Below are 21,393 nucleotides of genomic sequence, written 5' to 3' on the forward strand. Positions count from 1 at the left end.
TATATATATATATATATAACCAACCAAAATAGTTTTTTGACAGTCCATTAAGTTGGCTCCATCCATAATTAGATATAGTGATTTCTAATGGACTCTATACTTGTAAAATCGTTCTGTATAACTTCAGTGATGCATATCCGGTACTGATATCTGTTTTTTGACAGTCCATTAAGTTGGAGAACTCCATAATTAGATATAGTGATTTCTAATGGACTCTGTACTTATAAAATCGTTCTGTATAACTTCAGTGATGCATATCCGGGTTGTACTGATATCAAAACTATTCGGTATAGGATAGGTCACGTGATTCTTGTTTTTGCCGAGGAAAGCCGATCAATGGCGTATGACGTACAAAGTGTCACCCTCAACGCTAATCCGAAAGTTAGATTTGTCGTACTTTTAGACCTTTTCACTTGTATATCTTGTTCACTTGTTCATATCTGATATGTTCAGCCTCGCGATCGATAAAACATACATCTGGTCACTCACAAACCCTCAACCAAGAAATCCTATTAATCGATAACCGTCGTGACCAAACTCCAGTGAGAACTATTCACTGGCCTCCAGAACTACTGACAGATATTTCAGTACTCCACAGTCAGTACTTACTTACCAGTTGCTGAAAAGCGGCGATCGGAGGTTGGGAATGTTGATCTTCCGGGAACCCAGGCGGGAGGACAGGTGTACTTCCTTGCGGAGCCATTAGTCCAAACCTCGATCGATCGGCTTGGGTTGGTGACTGAACAGTGGATGTGAATGACGTATTGCTCACAGGACTTACATTGGAGCCACTGGCCGCCGATGCGAACGAGGTCATTAGATTGCCCAGAGCAGAAAGATTTGTTGGGTAGCAGACGGGTGTTTCATTGCCGGGACCATTCAGCCCATGAGCATTCATCATGGCAGACAGACAAGGTGACGCACTTCGATTCAGTTTGGATTGTATGGGGTGAGCATACGGACTGCTGGGTTTGAAAACGGAACAATGGATCCCAGTTCTAGGTGGGTGCTCACTATTTGGCGGGCTTTTCCAGTAGGGTCCAAGGACTTGTTGAACATCGATCGCCGAGCTAGAACACAACATGTTGGGGTCGTTTCTAACGGGGCTGCTTGCGATCATGGAAATACCGTGCAAGTGTCCCGGACGCCCTCCATTCTGTGGTTAAATATGAAGTAAAAAAGGACGTTTCAGCAAACAGTGAAGAGATTCTTGGGGATGGAGAATGGGGTACCTAAACTGATACTCTCATATGCATACCAATTTGACTTTGCGTTCAGGGAGAACATAAGGTCTTAACCGCGATGACTGCGTCTACCCCTTGAGAATAGGAAGGGTAAACCAGGTAGTGGGCAGCCGGAAGGATTTCAGCAACTATGTGAGTAGTATAACACGTCTCTCTCCAGGTGCACTAGCCTTGAGTCTACAGAAGCCTCGAAAGATTTACTACCTGTGAAAGGAAGAAGGCCTTTGCTGCGGAGTTATTTATTGGAAAATGCCAACTGACCAACTACAGACTATTGGACAGGGAAGCGAAACGCTCATTTGCATCTTATTTGCAAAAACTGGGCATCCATCTTTTCCTGAACCCATCTTCTGGAACTTTCCTGGATACTCATTGCTCAAATCCAAGCAAATGCTACAAAGCGACTCCATAAATTCCGCATCAAGAGACGCAAAGTGAACTTACAAGAACGAAATATACTACTCGTGTGCCTCCCCATCAGTAGCATCACCGTTACACCAGTAACCTGCTCGTTGTTACTGGCTATCTATCAGGCACAATGGGGTATATAACCAGGTGCAAGGATACAATCACGTGTACAGTATTCAGAAGGGCTTTCAAGTTGTCTTATCAAAGACTTTCAATCGTGAAACTTTCACCAATAGGCTTTGGGAATTCAAAAAGCAAAGTTTTTCCTTGGACCGTAGTTGGGCACGCTTCATTTGCCCCTCTGACGATTCTGTTTCTGTTCACGCACCATCTCGTTGCGGATACTCGTCTGTCAAGTAAATCACCTTATACTACAAAACCATCAGGTAATTGAAAGCGCTTTCGATCTTCAGCGAGCGTTCACAATGTATCACAACCAAACAGGTGGACTACTCTCACCTTGTATACATTGGCCTTCAGCTTCTGCGAAACTCGGTTGGACGTAATACACTACTCATAAGGTTGCTGAAAACCGTTTGAAAGCTTACGAATGGTTTTGCCCTTCTCCAGCTTCATTACGTCCATATAGTGTGTAGCGATATTTTGAATATCGTACCAACTGAAACATCGGGTGGCCTGGTGCAGAACATTCATTTGCTTGAGACAATCCTGACTGAGAGATTCAGTTGGGTCCCAGGCGAGTTCCCCGTGAAAACCAAATGGATATGCAAATGAGTTTGTTCCGCTGTTCGGGAACTTTAACTCGCAAGAGCTGGCAAACTTGCCTCCATTGATTTCCGATAGGATAAAGTGAAGTCAACACAATTAGTTCCACCTTCTAAGTTTCCAAGGGGATATGCGAGGAACTAATTCTCAAAGAAGGCTTTGTGTCTTGAAGATTCAACGAATAGGTTAGAAAACAAAGGAACCCTTTCTGAACTCTGTTTGAGGCCGTTTGTTCAGAGATTCTTTTTGGCTAACCACTCACTGTTATCTTCAAAGTACAAGCCGACCGACCTTTCTCCAGGTGCAATTTGGGTTTATTGTGGTCCCTTTCATGAATGCACTGATGCCAAATTAAATGAAACCGGGAGAGGGTAGTCATAACAAACCTCACCGGTAGTAGTGGCTGTAAACTCTCACATGACCGGAAGATCACTGGTGCCTAGTGAATAGAAAACAGCAAACTGAATACCCTCTGAGCGATACTGTTTTCTCTATAGAGGAAAATGTTCGTAGCTCAGGTAGCGCACATGGTCTCTGGTTTGTTCGCTGAGCTGGGCAATTTGATTGCAAACGTTTCATCGCCAATCGAGGTGCGTTACTGGGGGGCGTGGTGGTGAGCTGAGTACCACTACGTACAAGAGACCAACATCTTAACCGGAATACTCAAGGAGAACCAAATATCGCATTCACAAACACAGAACCAAAGAACGCCCTGGAGTCAGACTATTGAAAGTCACAAGCCGGAACTCGGAAGGGTCAAGAACAGAGGTCAATCCTGCATCGACCAGAGCACGAGGACAGGGGATGCCAAGCTCAGAGGTTACGTGGGCATCGACGAACCAGAACTCAGTGCAACCAAGGAAGCAGGCCGACCGAACAACTAACCGTGATCGAAGTCAGCGCCGGCCAGGAGCACGTATATTAGCCCAAACCCAACACTACTCAATGCGCAACCACCAACCCATCACTAGGCACTACCACGCACCCTAACGACGCACTGATGATGTCACCTCGATCGATGACGAAACGTTTGCACACAAATTGCCCAGCTCAGCGAACAAACCAACGACACCTGTTTTCTCCACGTGAATGTGCGTTCCTCAAGACAGTGTACAAGACCACATTTATAAACGCAGTAGCTAAGTCAGGTCACTTAGAAATAGGGAGAAAGGATGAGAGAGTGCATGTATTTGACCATACCCAACAGCAGATTGTTGACGGGGGAGGCCAGGGTGTTACCAGCATCCCATCAGAGCACGTTAGACATAGCTGACACATCTCACAGCCGACTCAGGGCAGGTGGGATGGTTGTTCTTTCATTCTTGCTATCCTTCTCTCTCCGACAGATTTTATCGTTCGCTTTCAAAAAATGACCTATCTGTGGAGCACGTGATTAGGTACGATATTTGTGATACATCAGTCTAGGCTTAACACACTACTCACAAGGTTGCTGAGAGTGCCACTATCGTACCAGCTGAAACATGAGGCGGCCTGGCGCAGCACATTCATAAAAGGGTGATCCAACCGCATCCACTTGAGTCTTCAACTGCTCACAGTCGTATAGACATCCTGTTTAGACTGATCTCCTTCATTAAATGGAAGTTTGAGCAAGCCCTCTTCCGTCCTGTGAGTTCACACCAGAGGGGGGAAGCACTGGTCTAGAGTCCCGCTCTCACTAGAGTTAACTTGTCCGCGGTGCATATCCTCGACCGCGCGCAGGTGAACGCTTGAGCGATCTGATTGGTTCGCCCGCCGATGAACGAAACTCAAGTGAAGGCTGATGAAGACTCACCAGAATAATTGCACCAGCACAGGTGGACGACTGTTCAAACAAGCTTGGCGTGAACGCGAATTCCACACAAATCCCGTGACTAGGAATAACTACACAGCTGAGAGTTTTTGGCATCTTCGTTTATCTTAACCTTGTGAGGGAAAAAGAGGTTCCCATTCCGAACTCTGGGCATACCCTCAACGTTTGTCAACAACCCCCTGGCTTGGGAGGAATGAATCCTAACCATCCAAGCGACTTATTGCCACAACCCTTTAATGCCTCACCTTGCGACTTTGAGTTGCATAAACCGATACACAGGTAAAATAAAGAGCTATTGTTCTCGTGCCGCCTCTACCCGCTTTAATCCGAACAAAGTTGGGAGATTAGCTCTGATCCCACACACACACACACGTCCACATGAAAAGATGATTGCAGATAAAACACGTGCGACCTGACGGACTGACGTTATTCCCATGTTTCTGGAACTGTTGCTTGTCTGACCAAGGTTTAGGCTGTTCTAAAGTGAGGTGACTTTTCCTTGCAAGGTAGTATCCCAAACTAAGAGGGTGAAGTCATCGATTTGGAAGGACAAACTTAGCTTTCCGTTCGGTTCATCTCCTGTTAGTGGGCCAAAAAGATATCGAAAATAAAGGACGGCGTCTAAAGAACTCGATTTCTTTCAAGGACACATTCTCTGTTTCATTCGTCGGGTTCATCTATTTTCTTGTGGAAGTTAACCTACAGACTGCAGTTACGGGGTTTTGCGGGATAGGTATTTAGTTCATAATCACACCACTCTCGTCTGAACGGCCGTTCTCCTGTTCTGGCGTAATTATTCCGGGGAGTCCACACCGAAGGGGAGCAGTGGACTCGAGTTCCGCTCTTATTAGAGCGAATCAGCAGTGTATATCCAATGGCCGTGTCCGGGATTTGAACCCCGGACATCTGACATGCGATGCGAGCGTGAAACCACTGCTCTACCAACGCACGTCTGAACGGGCGAACGTGTTCACACTTGAGCGATGTGATTGGTGTGTCCGACTCATCGAACGACGACCCAGTAACTGTCCTGTTTGTGACGATCGATTGACCCGCCAGTCAGGACTTCCCAGTCAGGTAGCGTGACACACGCGCTTGAAACCCACTTGGAAACTTTTTGGTTTCAGTTTTGTGGTTTTGCGGGATAGGCAATTTGCTCATAGTTTGAAATTCGATCTATTACTTAGCATTTTATCCTGAAAGTGATTCCATTTTATGTTGAAAGGCTCAGAAGCACCTTGGGGCCATTTTTCTTGGTAGTACGGATCTTCAGAGTGAGTCGAACCGGTGAGGCAGTTGAAGATTATACGTTTCGGTAAAAAGCGGCCGGTCGGTGGTCCAAGTGGGTCTCACATAGACAAGACAATGAGCTATTGTCATTTAACCAAGCGGTTAACGTTGGATGTCGAATAGCTGCCAGTTAGAGTTAGCTCAGTGCTTAAGCCGCAGAATTATTGATCGGAAGGTCCATGGTTCGAACCCAGCCCAGGCCTCTCAAGTGCCCCTGTCTAGGCTTGGACAACCTGACAGTATCTCAGACCTCTCGCTTCCTAAGCGTGGCATGGTAGCTAGGCATCGAAAGGGTCTTACAGCTGAGCGACTATCCCGGGTCAACTATCATAAATTTTCTATCACCGTAACAATGTTGAAAATCTTGAAGTGACATGTCTAACTACGCAAAACACGGCGCCTAGGGATGGACTCGAACTAGCAATACCCCGATTACCGGAAAGATGATTTAATGACTGGGCTGCCATGCTCGGGCAGTCGACCTTCACAAGTGATCTGCCAAACCTCTTCCCGTTGTATTAAAGGCCGTTATCCCTCAGTGTCGTTAGTTCCCCCACTTTGTGATATGCCCATGGGGACAGACAGAATCTGGATGCTATCACCCTGAACTCACCTGCACCGTTAACATAATCAGATACAGAGGAACCCACAGCGAGATAAAAGCCATCACTATCAGGCAGCATTATAATTCATAGCAATATCGTCACATAAATCACGTCTAGTGATGATCTTTTCGTCCTCCGTTGCAAATGAAAGTCGACCATACTGTCATTTAAAGGCCCTTATTCAGGCAAGTTGAACAGTTCTCCTTATTGTCATCCCCCCCCCATGAACACTGTTCACATTATCCTCGATCAGCATGTGAACCGGAATTCAGGGAATAGGGGACGTCGTTGTATGAGGCGGTTTACTAACCTGATCAACCTGTGCCTACTACTTATGCTCAAATAAGCAACCGGATGAACTGGGGACATCAAATGGTGCATTACCACAGCACACCTCGTTGAGCAGAATTCCGCAACGACAAACATTTGACAATGCGCCTTATAGTACTAACAAGAAGTATCAGTAGTACGCATTTTAGTGAACATAAAGTGTTTCATCAGCTGATCGGATCTGTTCGAACTGCCAAGGTTGCGACTTTCCGTGTTCTGTTCTTGGCCATTAGAATTCATCATGTTTTTTGCCTAGGGAGATCATTTTAGGCAATTTATTTTTTCACATCTAAAATCGCGGAAATTTCATCCGTCTAGGATAACTTTAGTTCATTCATTCATCCATTCATTCACCCTCGTTCTCATGGTTTCCTAAAACCAGGTGCGTGGCACAGTTAGACACGTTGGGATGAATCACACCAGGAACACGCACATGTTGGAGAACCAGGCCGTCTTTTTTTGTAGAGTCTTCAGCTTTCCGTGGAATTCTCAGCAGCAGGTTACATCACAGGTGTCACGGTACCCACGTTCCAACTTCGAGTAGCAGTGTTCTTCCCAACTTTCACAGAAAAGGTATATACCGAAGTTCGGTAAGGACAATGAGGGAGAGTGGGAGCACTTGCCACTGCGAGGATGCTCAGACGTGGAGAAAAAACCCACGCTGTTTTTTAACAATCTTCCTTTCGTTCATTGGAATAGAAGGATACACAAAAAATGTGAGAACTGGCACTGTAAAAAGACGAACTTGGTAATAAAAAAACCTGTTCCTTTTCTGTGTTCCTCACCCTAGTTTTGGGACAGTGGGTATTTACGCGCTCACTGTATCCGGGCTACAAAAAAGCGTTGCCGTGGGGAAATTCTCTGCTGGAAGAATGTCCGACTGCTGTTTTCCACGCAGTAATCGTACATCGCACTCCCATCTGAAGTGCCCGTTTTGAGATCGACCAACGGCCGAGCCTACGAAAAGCGAATGCCCGATGAGGAACGATTCCTCTAGTATAAGAATGTCCACAGAGAAGCTAAGCCACTCAGTATAACCTAAGGCTCAATAAAAGTACAAAAAATACTCGTTGTTGTCGAAACGGATTAGAGATTAAGCATTTTCTAACTCAGATTTTATCTTGTAAGTAATGCTGGTCTACGCTGAAAAGCCGAGAAGCCATTCAATGTGTGATCACGTGATTTGGGTTTGTCTGATCAAAGGAAGAGGGAAACAATGTTCTAAACAAAATAAACTACTCAGACGGTTGCTGAAAATTCTTGAACGGTTTCGCCCTTCTTGGGGCTTATCAGGTAGGCGTCAGGAAGAGGTTTGTGAATAGTCTCCAGAAAGTCCGACGAGAAATTTAGTCTGGTTCCAGGTGAGTCTCTTGCAAAACCAAATTAGTTCGCAAATGAGTGTACTTCGCTAATTTCGTGCAATTTGTTTTCAATCAGAACAGAAAGTTGACGAGAACTCGGGGTACTGCGCCTACCTGATGAGCCCCAAGGAGGGTGAAACCATTCGTGGGCTGTCGAAGAGTTTTCAGCAACCTCATGAGTAGTGTAATATGTCTATACACTGTGTCGCGATATCCCGAATACTGTACCAACTGAAACATGAGGCGGCCTGGCGCAGAACATTAACTTGCTTAGAAACGACAGATTCAACTGGGTTACAGGCGAGTCTCTCGCAAAACCAAATTTGTTTGCGAATGAAACTATGTTCTCACCAAGGAAACTACTCACATGGTTGCAGAAAACTCCTCGACAGCCCACGACCGGTTTCGCCCTTCCACTTCGGGCTCATCAGGTAGGCGCAGTCCCCGAGTTTCCGTCAATCTTATGTTCCACTTGAACCCAAATTGGACTGTTTTCGAGAACTAAACTCATCTGCCAATCAATTTGGTCTTCACGGAAGACTCAGCTGAATCTCTCATTTATGATGTTCTTCAACTGACTGTGTTGCACACAGGCCGCCCCATATTTCAGTTGTGCAGCCTCGCCAGAGGTAGCCGGATCACGAAGAGTTACGGGATCCAAGCAGTCAGTAAGTTTGTTACCGGTCACCGCTCCACTTGTCAGAAGCAGGCCTCTCCTATAGTTGTCAGTGTCTGGAATTCGCTACTTGTGGGCACGGTAATGTGGAACGACAACAGCACTTTCAAGCCTTAACCAAACCAATGCCTCAGAGGTCAGCGGAGTGAGAACTTGAGCAGACTCAAATGAATCCCATTTGAATCTCTCTTTTAAGCTATTTATCACTTGGAATTCCGTTGGATTTCTCGTTAATGCCAAACTAGTTCGCCAAATGAACAATAAGCTGAAAAGAATCCGAGGTTTGCGTCTACTTGGTGAGCCTCTAGAGAGGAGAAACCGATGGTGAACTGTCGAGGAGTTTTCAGCAACCTCATGAGTAGTGTGCTACGTATATACAATGTATTATGATATCTCGAATACCGTACGAACTGAAACATGAGGCGGCCTGTGTGCAGCACATTCAGTTGCATGAAAGACTCGTAAACGAGAGACGGTGAGTCTCCCCTCAAAACCAAATTGATATACAGATGAGCTTATAGGTCAAATTTTGTGCAATCTGCGTTCAAGCAGAACATATGGTTCACGGAAACTCAGGGATCGCGTCTACCTGATGAGTCCCGATGAAGGCAAAACCATTCGCATGCCGTCGGCAGCCTTGGGGGAGTGAGTCTCACACGAAAACCGAAGATGTTCAGTTATTACCCAAAACCATAGTTTTTTTGCGGAAGGGCCACATTCATCAGAAGACCACCGCTTCAGACATCGATCGGAATTGTCCCAAAACGTCCTCACAACCTTCCAAATTCCACGCAGAATGCTTTCACGCCCAAATCTGGCATGGAATTCGTCACAAAACTAATCGTCTCTACTTTGCCTAATGAGTTCTTTGTTCACCCACTTTCGCTCGGGGGCAGATGACAGTCAGATTGCAACTTAATCAAATTATGCATTGCCGATTATCGGGAGTTCTCTACAAAGATGCATGTGGATCGGTGCATTTGGTATCGATCGCTGAGTGACAAATTCCCCAGTCTGAGGAAACATAAAGAAACGTTGCAGCTTTCTTAATCCAAGGGAAATTTCCCAATGAATTGTAGTGTGTCTATCTTCTGGTAAGTAGTATTGGCAGATGAGCACTCAGTTGTGATCGAGGGGAGAGATTCCTCAACTGAATTTGCTGCACAAAAGCCGCCTCACGTTTCTATCCTGTCAATCTTAGATTGTCGTTCTAAACGGAACTTGAAGAATTTCGCAAAAACAGCAGATTCATTTGAGTCTCTTGGTCATACCAGCATGATTTGCAAGTGAGCACATTTCACCACTTGCATGCCATTCGGTTTTCGAAACACGAACTGATGAAAACTCGTAAGTTAGATTCATCTGATGAAATCCTGAATCGATGAGACCGGTCGCAGGCTATCGAAGAGTGTTCAGCACGCTTACGAGTGGCGTTTCTCTCCATATAAAGACATATATTGTACTTTTACAAAATTCGTAGATAATCGAACGTCACTGTGGACGTTGGACTGTGGTCCAACCAGTCGGATTCATCGCTCAGCCGGCAACTTGTCTACAACCAGTCAACAGCATCACTTGACTTTTGTAAAGACATTCCGAATAGATTGTGAACTGATTTGTAGTTCCAGTTCGTCTGAACCCCAAAAGCCTGTCGGTCATACTGCAAGATCTTATGGACGTCACCCGAACGTGGTCCGACTGTGGTCCTCTGTGGTACGGACAAGCCAACGAGCTGGAGACCAGAAGACTGGCAGAGGACACGCGAAAACTTTGCAGACGAAACAAAACAAAAATACGCTTGTTAACAAACTCACCTGTTGATGTTGTTCCATCTGTTTGAGTAGTATTTGCCTCTTCTTGTCTTTGCATCGCTTGTTCTGAAACCAAACACGAATGACTCGAGGACTCAGGCTAGTCATTTCGACCAATTGTTCTTTCATCAGAGCATCTGGGCGAGGATTCGCGGCGTAGCATGTTCGCAATGTGTGGAGCTGCTTTTCATTGAGTACAGTTCGAACCTGAAGATGATCAGAAGAGGAACAGAATTTCTATTCTACTCTAAAAGTTGTTTCCATAGAAGACATAAATAACAAAAATCGGGCAGCATTCTGGCTCACACGTGTGGTTTTTTGATCCTTTGACCGTTTCGATCCACCAGATTTGCCGTTTCGCAAACCACCCACTCGAGTGACCGACACACTGTGGACAACTTCGTCACCGCACCCTCCGGTGACGCTGGTTCCGCTGCTCGAACTCCCACTTCCCGTCCGACTTCCACCACATATACCAACCGGAGTGCTTCCGTAGCCATGGGATAAGGGTGTCCCACCGCCAGCGACCAAGGTCCCGGGACCATTGAGGGTATTCAGGCCAGAGTCTCCTTGGCCATGATTCATATTGGTCAATCCCAAAAGACTGCCTTCATCGTCATGGCTAAGTTCACTACTTGCAGTCAGGGGACTATCTATAAGGATAAATATTTAAAGATAGCGTTTTTTTGAAAAAAAAATGAAGTTACAGCGTTTGTGAACAAGCGAGTAAAATGCTGGTATTCAACTAGAGCATCTGACACTCTCTTTGAGGTAATCTTACTACTTATTAAAATGCCAGTAGTAACCGTTCAACTATGCCTTTTTTTATGTACAGCCGCCGCGAAGCTGGGAGGGAGCACTTCCAGACTATCTAGCGAACACTGAAGCATGGCGGGAGTCAAACCATTCACCATGAACTCATTGGTTCCGCGGCTTGACCGCTGGGCTCTTGTAGGTCCTGCCTTTTGTAGACATTCGTAACCACTGAGCTTCATCTTGGGACTTCATGATAACTGGTTCTAAAAATCTTTGAGTTGGCCGCATCCCCCATTCAGCATAGGTAACTCACCAAAGACAAAGTCGGGGACCTGAAGTCAATAAAATGTCCACTGATATGTGTTCATAGTGGTTCCGAAGCGGTCCGTCCAAGTTACCAACCTGTATCACTTATTTACAAAAACACATCTTACAAAGTGACCCTCACCCTCTACGACAATTTCACCTACTTGTGAATTCTAAACCCAACACCTTGTACTTTATCACTTTTTCTGATAAGAAACAAGCCTGACCTGGTACTTATAAATTCAACTACTAATCTCTCTCGGTTCGTAGATCTTTAGGAAAGTTTATTTGTTCGGATACCGATTATAGGCCAGTGAACGTACATAAATTAGAGCCAATGTTTAGTGCCATGTACCAGTCAAACGGGGGCTTGTACGACTGTCATTTTTTCGGGTCACCCCTAATTAATTCCCCATTGATCCGGCTTTTTTGTGTGTGTGCCGGGGGGGGGGGTTATGCTGCGCACGCACCCTTACAAAGACAGGTGGAGCGGAAACCTAGGTGGACGTTTGATCGGTATGGCAAGTCGGACGCAGGAATAGTTGATTATTTACGATTCCGCCAAGGTCATTTCTACCCCTTCCACCCGGTTGTCGTGTTGTTGAATCTGAAAGACAGCTGGATGTAGTTGTTCGACATCAGAAAACAACCACAGCAGTAGTGCCCTAATTGTTCTCGGATATTTCACCCCGATTTGTGATAACAGAACCTCGGATCAAGCGCCTCCAGTCTGTTATCCTCATTGGCACAGTCCCCATACGCCTTGTCTACTGTCATCCGCTTTGACATTCAGTAGAGCTTGCCTACAGAATCCATCAACAGTCTGAAACTATCTACCGATGGCTGTCATCTACCGCCGGCACTGTTGTTCGACCTGTGTGAGCGTTTGTCAATCTTCCCTGTCGGTGCGGAAGCAAGGCTACACCATCTGTGTGTGTGCGTGTGTGTGAATATCACCGACAGTCATGGATCCGTATCCTAACCAAGTCCTTCCATCCGGCTAACCATCAAGTTTTTTCAGATAAAAATGAGCGCCAAGGTGAAGTTGTTCCAGGTTCGCTCACCAAAGACAAGAAGAACAAGGTAATGTTGTAGGCCCAAACAGTTCATTTAGGTCAAATGCTTCTGTTTGCCCGGTATATCAAGAGATGAAGGTCGTAGCTCTGATGCGAAACCGCCATTGGCTACCACATCTGTCAAGGTCACTGACCATCGATTAACCAAATGAACGCTCCAAGTTAGCTTCCTCGGTTGAGTGATTTGTAGTCACCAACTAAGTGCGTACAGTTAACGTGGCTTTTTGCCGGAACGGTTAAATCACCAGCTTCCATTAGGTAAACCGTTAGGCACAAAACATAAATTGCCAATGTGACCATTTCTATTGTCAAAAAGAGTTTTGGCTGTAATTAGTTCGAACAGTATGTGGGGCGGTTTACCTGGACATTCCGGTCCGAAGGGGAAATACTCACATGCCCTTAGAAAGGTACAAGTGCACTTCATGGTGAATATGAGTCGTTGTTGACCAATCTGTTCAGTTTTATATGCTCCCTGAGGATGTTAGGTTGTTAGTTTTGGACTTCTGGTAATGTGAGGCCCTTTTAAAAGTAGTATCCGACAGCGATGGCCCTCTTTTCCATTTCGATTCCATTTTTTATCAACGAGGCAGACACTGGAAAGTCTTCAAAACCGTGATGTTCAAATGACTGTTGGCCTAAGCAGACCACACCATCTGCCTGGGGTTTTTTTTGACTGAACTATCTAAAGTCATCCCATCCTTTGGCTTTGCAAGCACAAAGTGTGAGTTCCGACCGCTGAACGTGTCCATACTGAGCAGGCCCCTTACGATCCAAGGGGATTGAAGAGTGCTTTGCGTAATACTTCAGAGTGTATTGTGGTACACGAGATCGATGCAGTGACCTATTATAGGGTTCAGACCACCTTCGCGAATTTGAAACACTTGTGGCAGCAAACTGCCATCTCAGGAAACGTGTTTACAGTGTGAGTTGTTTTGTTTTAAAAGCCTGAGACGTGCTTTCTTCGAGCAAGTGAACTGAGAAGTCTTCAAATCTTTGGTAACCGCTTTCCCAAAGCCACAAATCGTAAATCCACAGCGAGACAAGTAGCAAGCGGGTATTCGGTTCGGAGATGTGCCCAGCACCAGAAGCTACGATGGTTTGACCATGACAAATTATCGTTTGTCGAAAAAAGACCTGCCTTCCATGCCGATGATGATGATTTGGACGATGATGATGATGATGATGATGATGATGATGATGATGATGATGATGATGATGATGATGATGATGATGATGATGATGATGATGATAAGTCGCCCGATTATTGGCCAAACTTTACCAATTCGTTCCACGGTCACGATACCTCTGTGGCGAGCGCATAACCATTGCTCCACCAACGCCCACTGTATTCATCTGAATTTTTGCGTCTGAACACGTGAACATGTTCGCGCTTGAGTGATGTGAGCAAACGGAGACCCAGTAACCAACCTTGGTTGTGTCGATCGATTTACCCGCCAGTTAGGACTTCCCATTCAGATATCACCACAAATGCTTCAAACCTGCCGCACACTTTTGCACTGCTGATAAGCTCTAATCAGGTAGACACCCGAGTCCAGTGTTTCCCTCGCTTTGGTATGGACCCACCAGAATGATTGCGCCATGACACGAGGACCACAGTTCAAACAAGAGTCACGTGAGTGTGCGTATATTCAGACTGCCACAAATTCTATGAGGTATTTATTCATATCTTTCATATACTGGCAAGCAAAAAACGGTGCCAAAGAGTTGGTAATCGATCATACTGTCACTTGAAAAAATTGTCACTCTTACGTTGGCAGTGTCAAACTCATTTGAACTGAACTGCCTACCACGTGACACCATTCGCTCGTCTTCCTCACGTGATCAACTGCTGATTCATTCTGTGAGGTCTCTTCAAACTATTTACTTAAAACTCTCCACCGAATACGAAGCGGAAAAAACCACACAGTCATTAACACAGCTGAAAAAAACAGAAGCGATATCCGAGCTTGTTTCGAACACCCTTAGGGAGACAGTTAACCCATTTCTCAATTAAACTATTACGTCCATAAATCAAACTTGATCGTGCTTCAGTAATGCACCCGCGTGTGCGTACCCATGTGAGTGGGTGGTCCCAAAGTGTCGCTGAGCTCCTTCAAATGCCCCGGATACTACATTTAAGTCCATCAGGCATTGTATTGCTACCGCGCCTAGCTACTAAAGTCAGCAAAACAACGTGTAGAATTCAATTTTCGGCAGGCTTCAATTGTTACGCCGCCCCCCCCCACCCTGTCTGGTGGTCGGCTAAGTGGCCTTACCATGCGTGGGAGGTGGGCTAGATAGGTGAACACAAGCGTCTCTGTTCGTCTGTCCGTTACGCAGTTCTCCCGCGGCATATTGGTCAGCTATAGATCATCGTTTGATTATAGCGTTGACAACCCATTACATGTGTGCCTATACCAATTCCGTCGGGCTACCAACAGTTAGGAAGATGGAGGAAAGACTGGCCACCATAAGGACCACACACACACACACACGTCATGGGAGCGTTCACTTAGGCACTCCACCTGGTCGAAGAACTTGAACCGTTATCCAACCTCTTGCCCCGCTGCAGTTCTCGCTCCCTCGCTCGCTCTCTCTCTCCCTATCCTATGCCTCTTGTCGCTGTTAGTGTTTTGTCCATCTTTTCCACATCACCTTGCCTCTCATACACAAACGTGGCAAGAAGGTAATGCCCAGTGTGATTGGATGTGCCAACCAGTACGGAGACCACCCCGCGTTCGACGCAATGTGTCAGCTGTTCTCCGTGTCTGCTAACTTACTTTGCACGCTCTCAAGCGCTTTCATGTGTACTCCCATCGAAATGCGTGCGGCGCAGCCAAGGCGACACAGAGATTAACCTGATCATCATACACAGGCTACCGTTGCGGCGGCGTTTTGGTCAGAATTTGTTTTTGTTGTTGGGACTAACCGTCGTAATTGTGGCCTAGAGACAGGATGCTGGACAGACTGTTGGGTCAGTATTTCGCGTCCATCGAATATACCGTCTACCGAACAGCCGCTTCTATTCAAACCGCGTTTTTATAACCATTCTGGTGAATGGGTTTTCTATCAGAGCGATACATCGGCGAGCTCTCTTCGGCTCGCCACGTGACAATGAACGTTTGAACACAAATTGCAAGGTCGTTTTCTATCGATTCGTAGACACCTGCGTGCGGGTGCACAGACAAACAAGCATAGTTTATCATCGTACGAAGAATATGGTGAAATGGTCGGTCCTGCAACCATTTCGATCTACCGTGGAATTCATCCGCTTGCTATTCAGGCTCAAAGTCCCAACATCCAGTAATCGTTGGCCCCACTTATGCTCGGAATTCACGGTTTGTTGACTGTCAACAGAGATTTCGTCGTCAGTGAGGGTGAAAATCCTAGAAACATTGCAAAACTGTTTCAGCATTTCGATTCCAGCCAATGGCTGAACACCTAATCGTTCGGTCACAAGTCGTCGATCAGCAGTGTGATTGGTTCTCACTTGAACAGCACCGTTTATCCTACAGTCACAGCAATCACACCACGTGGTCTTGCGTTAACTGGCTGCTCAAATGACAACTTTTCAGATGGAACCTTCACTAATTTGAAACGATTCTTCCTCTGAACTAATTACAGACGGATCACGGTATGAGGAGACGTGGTATTTCTCAGTAAAGATGAATGACTGTTTCCTGTTTAAATGAGAGCTATTCACGCTGCTGATCAGCCACTCGGTTAAGTGTCCAATCAATGACCAGATGGTCGGGAGTTCGTAACTCTTTGAATTTCGTGAGCTCCGAATTGTTAATGATTCCCGTCAAGGTCGAAACGGCGGTACAGTACTTTCCTGCTTTTCAGCACTGATGGGTTTCAGTGAAAAGACAAAGCCTGAGTTAAAAATTAATGGGTATGTATGCTGGTTTTATAAAGAATGTTACTTCTGTTTTCTACATCACACAAATTCTTAGCGAGACCTGATAATTATCCACCCATGAGCTCGAATGACAAGGTTGGTGGTTGCTTTTTGTTCGGGCTGAACTTTGAAAGTAAACACCTCGGTGCGTCTATCCGGTGAGAAGAAACGCAAATTGCATTTCCTTTTCGAGGCCAAATGCCTCTCTCTTTGGCTTAAGGTGGTTGTGTGTTTTGTAGGATTTGTAATGACACCGCTCGTTTGCACCGCCTGACCGGGTCATCCTGGTTGGGCGCTGAACTCTAGTTTTGATTTCAGTAGCCGTGTATATCCTTGATCCTGTTGGAACTTGAAGCCGGACATAGGAGGAAGTAGGCGCTGCGCTTACTCCACCATCGAACTCTGGACGCACCTGAATGACCGTGATCGAAACGCGTTCACACACAAGAAATCATGTGGTCGACTTGGCTGGCACATCGAAAGACGACCGGCTAACTGTCTATTTGCGTCGATCGACCGACCAAAGGTCCCGAGCCAGGTAGCTCCAAGGATGGACACAACCGGCCGGACAGTGTTTCGCTAAGTTGTGGATGGTTTGAGGAATTCACGTTCGCACCACTCTCGCCTGAAAGGTCTCCTTGCTGTCTTAGTGCAATCGTTCTGGAAAGTCTACACCAAATGCATGATTCACTGGGTTCGAATTTCACTCTTATTGAAGCTTATAAGTAGTGTATACCGCTGACTATGCCGGGTTTGAACTTCGGACATTTGAGTTCCAGATGGGCGTGTTAGCACTATTCAAACCAGTACAGACTGAAGCCACTTCTGAAAATGCGAACGTGCGATTGGCTTGCCCCACGGCTCGACCCAGTAACTGTCCTGATTTGGTCAACCGTTTGAACCGCCCGCCGGTCAGGATTTTCCAGTTAGGTAGGGCCACGCACCTACCTGGAACTTGCTGTACACTTTTCCCATTAATTGTAAGGATTTGATTTTTAGAATCGTGCTAAGTATGATTACGTTCGTCTGTCCAGAGGCGACAACTGTCAGCTGTGAATTCCAAGCTTTCAGTCTTAACAAACCCCATGTGTTCTGAGAATTATGAGGTTTTGAGAACGAAACGACTTTCCATCATTCGTCAAATCATTGTCTTAGCCAAGGAATTCATCAAACTATGGGTTAAATTTCCCCCTGGAACTCGACTGTAACAGACGCAACACTGATTTTTGTGGCTTGAACGTGTCAAAATAGCGGTATTTCGGGGGAGGGCTATTTAATGGAATGGAATACGGGTAATACAAACCGCAACGAGACGCAAATCGAGAACGGGCCAATAAATGAGGCAGATACCAACTAACTAATCACATGTGGGGATATCAAATACTCTCTGAAAACCGCATAAACGCAAGCCGGTGAGGACGGAGCAGACTGACCATGTCTTCATGATCGCCTTTCATGCTCGCCAAGCGTAACGAGGAAACATCACCGAACCGAGGCTTATTCTGGCAAGTACCATCTCAAATTTGCTATCAGCCTCAAAAAGTTCGGTCACATTATAGTTTAGGCATCGGCCTCCAGGAGTGACCTGAAAGAATGCCCAGGGTGAATTCACATCACTGCGTAAATGGCTGGTACATACCACTCATTAGTAATTACCATCTCTAAGAGAAACCATGTCGTGTGGAGCCGCGTGGAAGTCGGTTGTCATTAGCCCGAGCGTCCAGCCCATCAGCAACCTGAAATCAATTGCCTGTTCGTTTACTAATCAGCGGGAATCACGGTATAGACATACAGTGCTACTCATAAGTTTGCTTGGAACTCTTCGAGAGACCATCAGCGATTACGCTCTTCTCGGGGTTAGACACAGTCACCTATTTTCCGTCAACCTCTACTTGAACCAAAATGGCACGGAATTCGACAGATATACTAATCTCTAAATGAATGTATGTCTGATTGCGTAACTTCATACAGTCTACGATTTGAGACCGTCGATTCTGTAATCCACTGCTCCGAGATGATGTTTCCCCATCATTCAGAGCACATCTGAAGTCATAAACTGTACTAAGTTCACTCATAATGCACTACTCATAAGGTTGCTGAAAATACTTCGACAGCCAACGACCAGTTTCGCCCTTATGGATAGTGCATTACGAATGTACATACATCACCATATCTGGAATATCGTAGCAACTGCAACCTGAGGCGGCCTGGTGCAGCGCATTTAGTTGCCTGAACACATCACGAACGAGAGATTCAGCTGGGTTCCAAATGAGTCCGTCGCAAAAACCAAATTTGTTTGCAAATGAATGTATTGTACTAAATTCACTTTTTAGCTGATCATGGTTGGGTTAGAAAGTTCATTCCCAAGGAAGGCTGTGTCCATTTAAAGGCTGTTTTCGGAAGCAAGTGATATTGTTCAGCATCTACTGCTTGGTTCGGCGTAACGCCACCTATTCTTAGAACAATTTTAACAAGAAGCTAAGAACTTATTCATGAATGACCTTGTTTATAAGGCGTCCATTTTTTAGAATCCATTTTGTATTGGTGGTTCCATTTACGCGGTAGCGGTATTTGTTTAATTAAAATTAACTTCATCGCGGCAATGCACTACTCATAAGGTCGCTGAAAAACATCAAAACCGAGAGATTCTGCTGGGTTCCAGGTGGGTCTCTCTAAAGAGCAAATTTGTTTGCAAATGAGTGTATTTCGCTAATTTCGTGCAATTTGGTTTCAAGTAGAACATGAGGTTGACGGAAACCCGGGGACTGCGCCTACCTGATGAGTCCGAAATAGAAGGGCGAAACCGGTCGTGGGCTGTCGACGGATTTTCAGCAACTTTATGACTAGTGCATTACAAAGATAGACATTAATAACAGTTCGCCTTTCTTGAGGTTCATCGGATAGGCGCAGTCCCCGAGTTCCCGAAACTGGTCGTGGGCTGTCGAAACTTTTCAGCAACCTAATGAGTAGACTCTTGCATCTAGATGACAATATATTGTGATGTCTTGAATGAGTAACGCACGAGCGGCGTACGAGGCGGCCTGGTGCAGCACATTCAGCTGGATTCAATTGGGTCTCCCTTCAAAAGCAAATTCGTATCTGACGAATTTCATTCAATTTGGACTCAATCGAAATACCAAGTTGACCGAAAGTGAACTTGGAGATTGTGCCTACTTGGTAACACAAAGCCAGTCGCGGGTTCCTGAGGTGTTTCAGTAATCTTATAAGTAGTATGTTACGTGTTCTACTGATGTTTTTTTTGTTCCTGCGATCCCTAGGTTTCTGTCAACTAGCCCTCCTTTCTATCCTTAAGCATTGCCTGTAGTTTCAGAATGGATAAATTACACAGTTCTGAAAAAAATGCCGATCTGTGTGACCCACAACGTTCGCTTGGTGGGGGCAGTGTGTCAGCTAGGGCAACTCATCTTACTGTCACAATAGACCAAACTGGATGGTTGCCAACCGGCGATGGTGCACGCGCACACCAAATGTCCAAATATGTCACACTGACCACACGCATGCGGGAAGCTTGACGACCCCGTGTGGTCAGTCATCACCCTGCCACTCTCGTGTGTGTGTGTGCGTGAGTGAGCTTACACAGGCGCGCGTAGGTAACCCAGACCTCAGTCCGGTTGTTGACAGGTGGTTCGCTAACTGTCCTTCGACCACGGGGTGGGCAATACTTGACACCACCGAGTATTCGTCAGTACCCTGGCGACTGTACCGGACGGTATGGTAATACACCTGGATGGCATTCGACATTTGGTGATGAATAGAAACAGGCGTTTGCCCGGTGGTCCAGAGGTGTTGCCCAAACGTTTAGGCCTAATGCACTAGGTTATCGCATTTCACGGATTACTCGGTACATGTCTAGCTACCTGAAGTTTGGGTGGGTAGTGACTGCTCGAAGGCAATATGTTTTTTTTTTCTAAAGAATTTTCTACTATTCTAGAGCTTTTTTAGCCTCTTTTTCAGGTCAGAAGAAAATTAACACAGTACTCAGTCTGGACAGACCATAAACTAACCTGTATCACGAATCGCCACACCCAGCGAACTTCCACAACTGTTTGGTCGGCAAGATGGACTTGAAGGACAGAAGGCATCGGGAAACTCTGTTTCATTGAACTTGAGAAGACGATCAGTTGGTGGTTTCTTTTTCCTCTCTTCACTTGCCGTACACAAATCCTCGTATACGATGGCTTCATCCAGTTCGATCGCCTCGGCTGATTTGAGATGATCCGATCGATTGAGCAGTAATGAGGGTAGCAATCCTTGATTCCGTCGAACAGCAGGTGGCGATGACGGAATAAAGGCATTCAACGTCGCGCAGTCGGAAGTTGTACCAATCTCCAACGGCCTCTTTCCTGGACGTAACTCCTTCGATCTTAAAGCGTCTTCCATTTCAAATTTTACCGCGTGATCAAAGGTGATCATGGCCGGCTCTTTGGTGGTGGTTTGTGACTTCGTGCCTGAGACATCGTGTATTATTTGTATATGAGATAGACAACAGACTCGGTCCGCCTCGAATGCGATCTCTTCACCAGGCTGGATTAGACGCTCACATATGGCACAGCGAAAGCAATCCAAATGGAAAGCTCTTGATCGTACGCGAAACACCATATCAGACTTGGTGACAATTTGATGACAGCCAGCACAACGGTAGAAGAAAGTACTGAACAAGGGGAGAAGTGGAAAGGGGACAGGTCAGTGAGGTCAAGGCACCTGATGCATGTAGTACCAATGAAAAATTGAATTTTGAATGGCAGGAAACACCTTCCCCCCTGGCAGCACAGTCCACCTGAGAGACCTCTGACTATTTGATAGCCCACGACCAGTTTCATTCTTCTTGAGGCTCATTAGGAACATATAACCTTAGATGCTCTGTTGATCCTATGCTCCATCTGGACACCAAACTGAATGTTATTGGCGGGAGACCCAGTGGAATCCCAGATAAACCTCTCGTTTGTGACAGTCTTCAAATGAGAATTGTCATATTGCGTTTTAGTTGACCGAACTCTGGGACTCTTCCTTTCTGAGGAGCTGGTCTTGGGATCTCAGCAACCTTGTGAGTAGTATATTCCATCAAGAAAATA

General features: G+C 45.8%; 1 protein-coding gene across 1 annotated transcript in view; it reads right to left on the reverse strand.

Annotated features, from left to right (window-relative positions):
* T265_08234 (hypothetical protein) overlaps positions 1-20,971 on the reverse strand; it is a gene marked incomplete at both ends in the record, with an annotated part of 28,224 nt that extends 7,253 nt beyond the window's left edge. Inside the window, 6 exons of the mRNA XM_009173981.1 lie at positions 614-739; positions 782-1,156; positions 10,265-10,468; positions 10,568-10,914; positions 16,797-16,925; positions 20,326-20,971. Of these exons, the coding sequence (XP_009172245.1) occupies positions 614-739; positions 782-1,156; positions 10,265-10,468; positions 10,568-10,914; positions 16,797-16,925; positions 20,326-20,920 (1,776 nt within the window). The remainder of the gene's footprint in view (positions 1-613; positions 740-781; positions 1,157-10,264; positions 10,469-10,567; positions 10,915-16,796; positions 16,926-20,325) is intronic.
* Positions 20,972-21,393: the final 422 nt, after the last annotated feature.

Source organism: Opisthorchis viverrini (genome assembly GCF_000715545.1).
Source record: "Opisthorchis viverrini unplaced genomic scaffold opera_v5_205, whole genome shotgun sequence".
NCBI lineage: Eukaryota > Metazoa > Platyhelminthes > Trematoda > Opisthorchiida > Opisthorchiidae > Opisthorchis > Opisthorchis viverrini.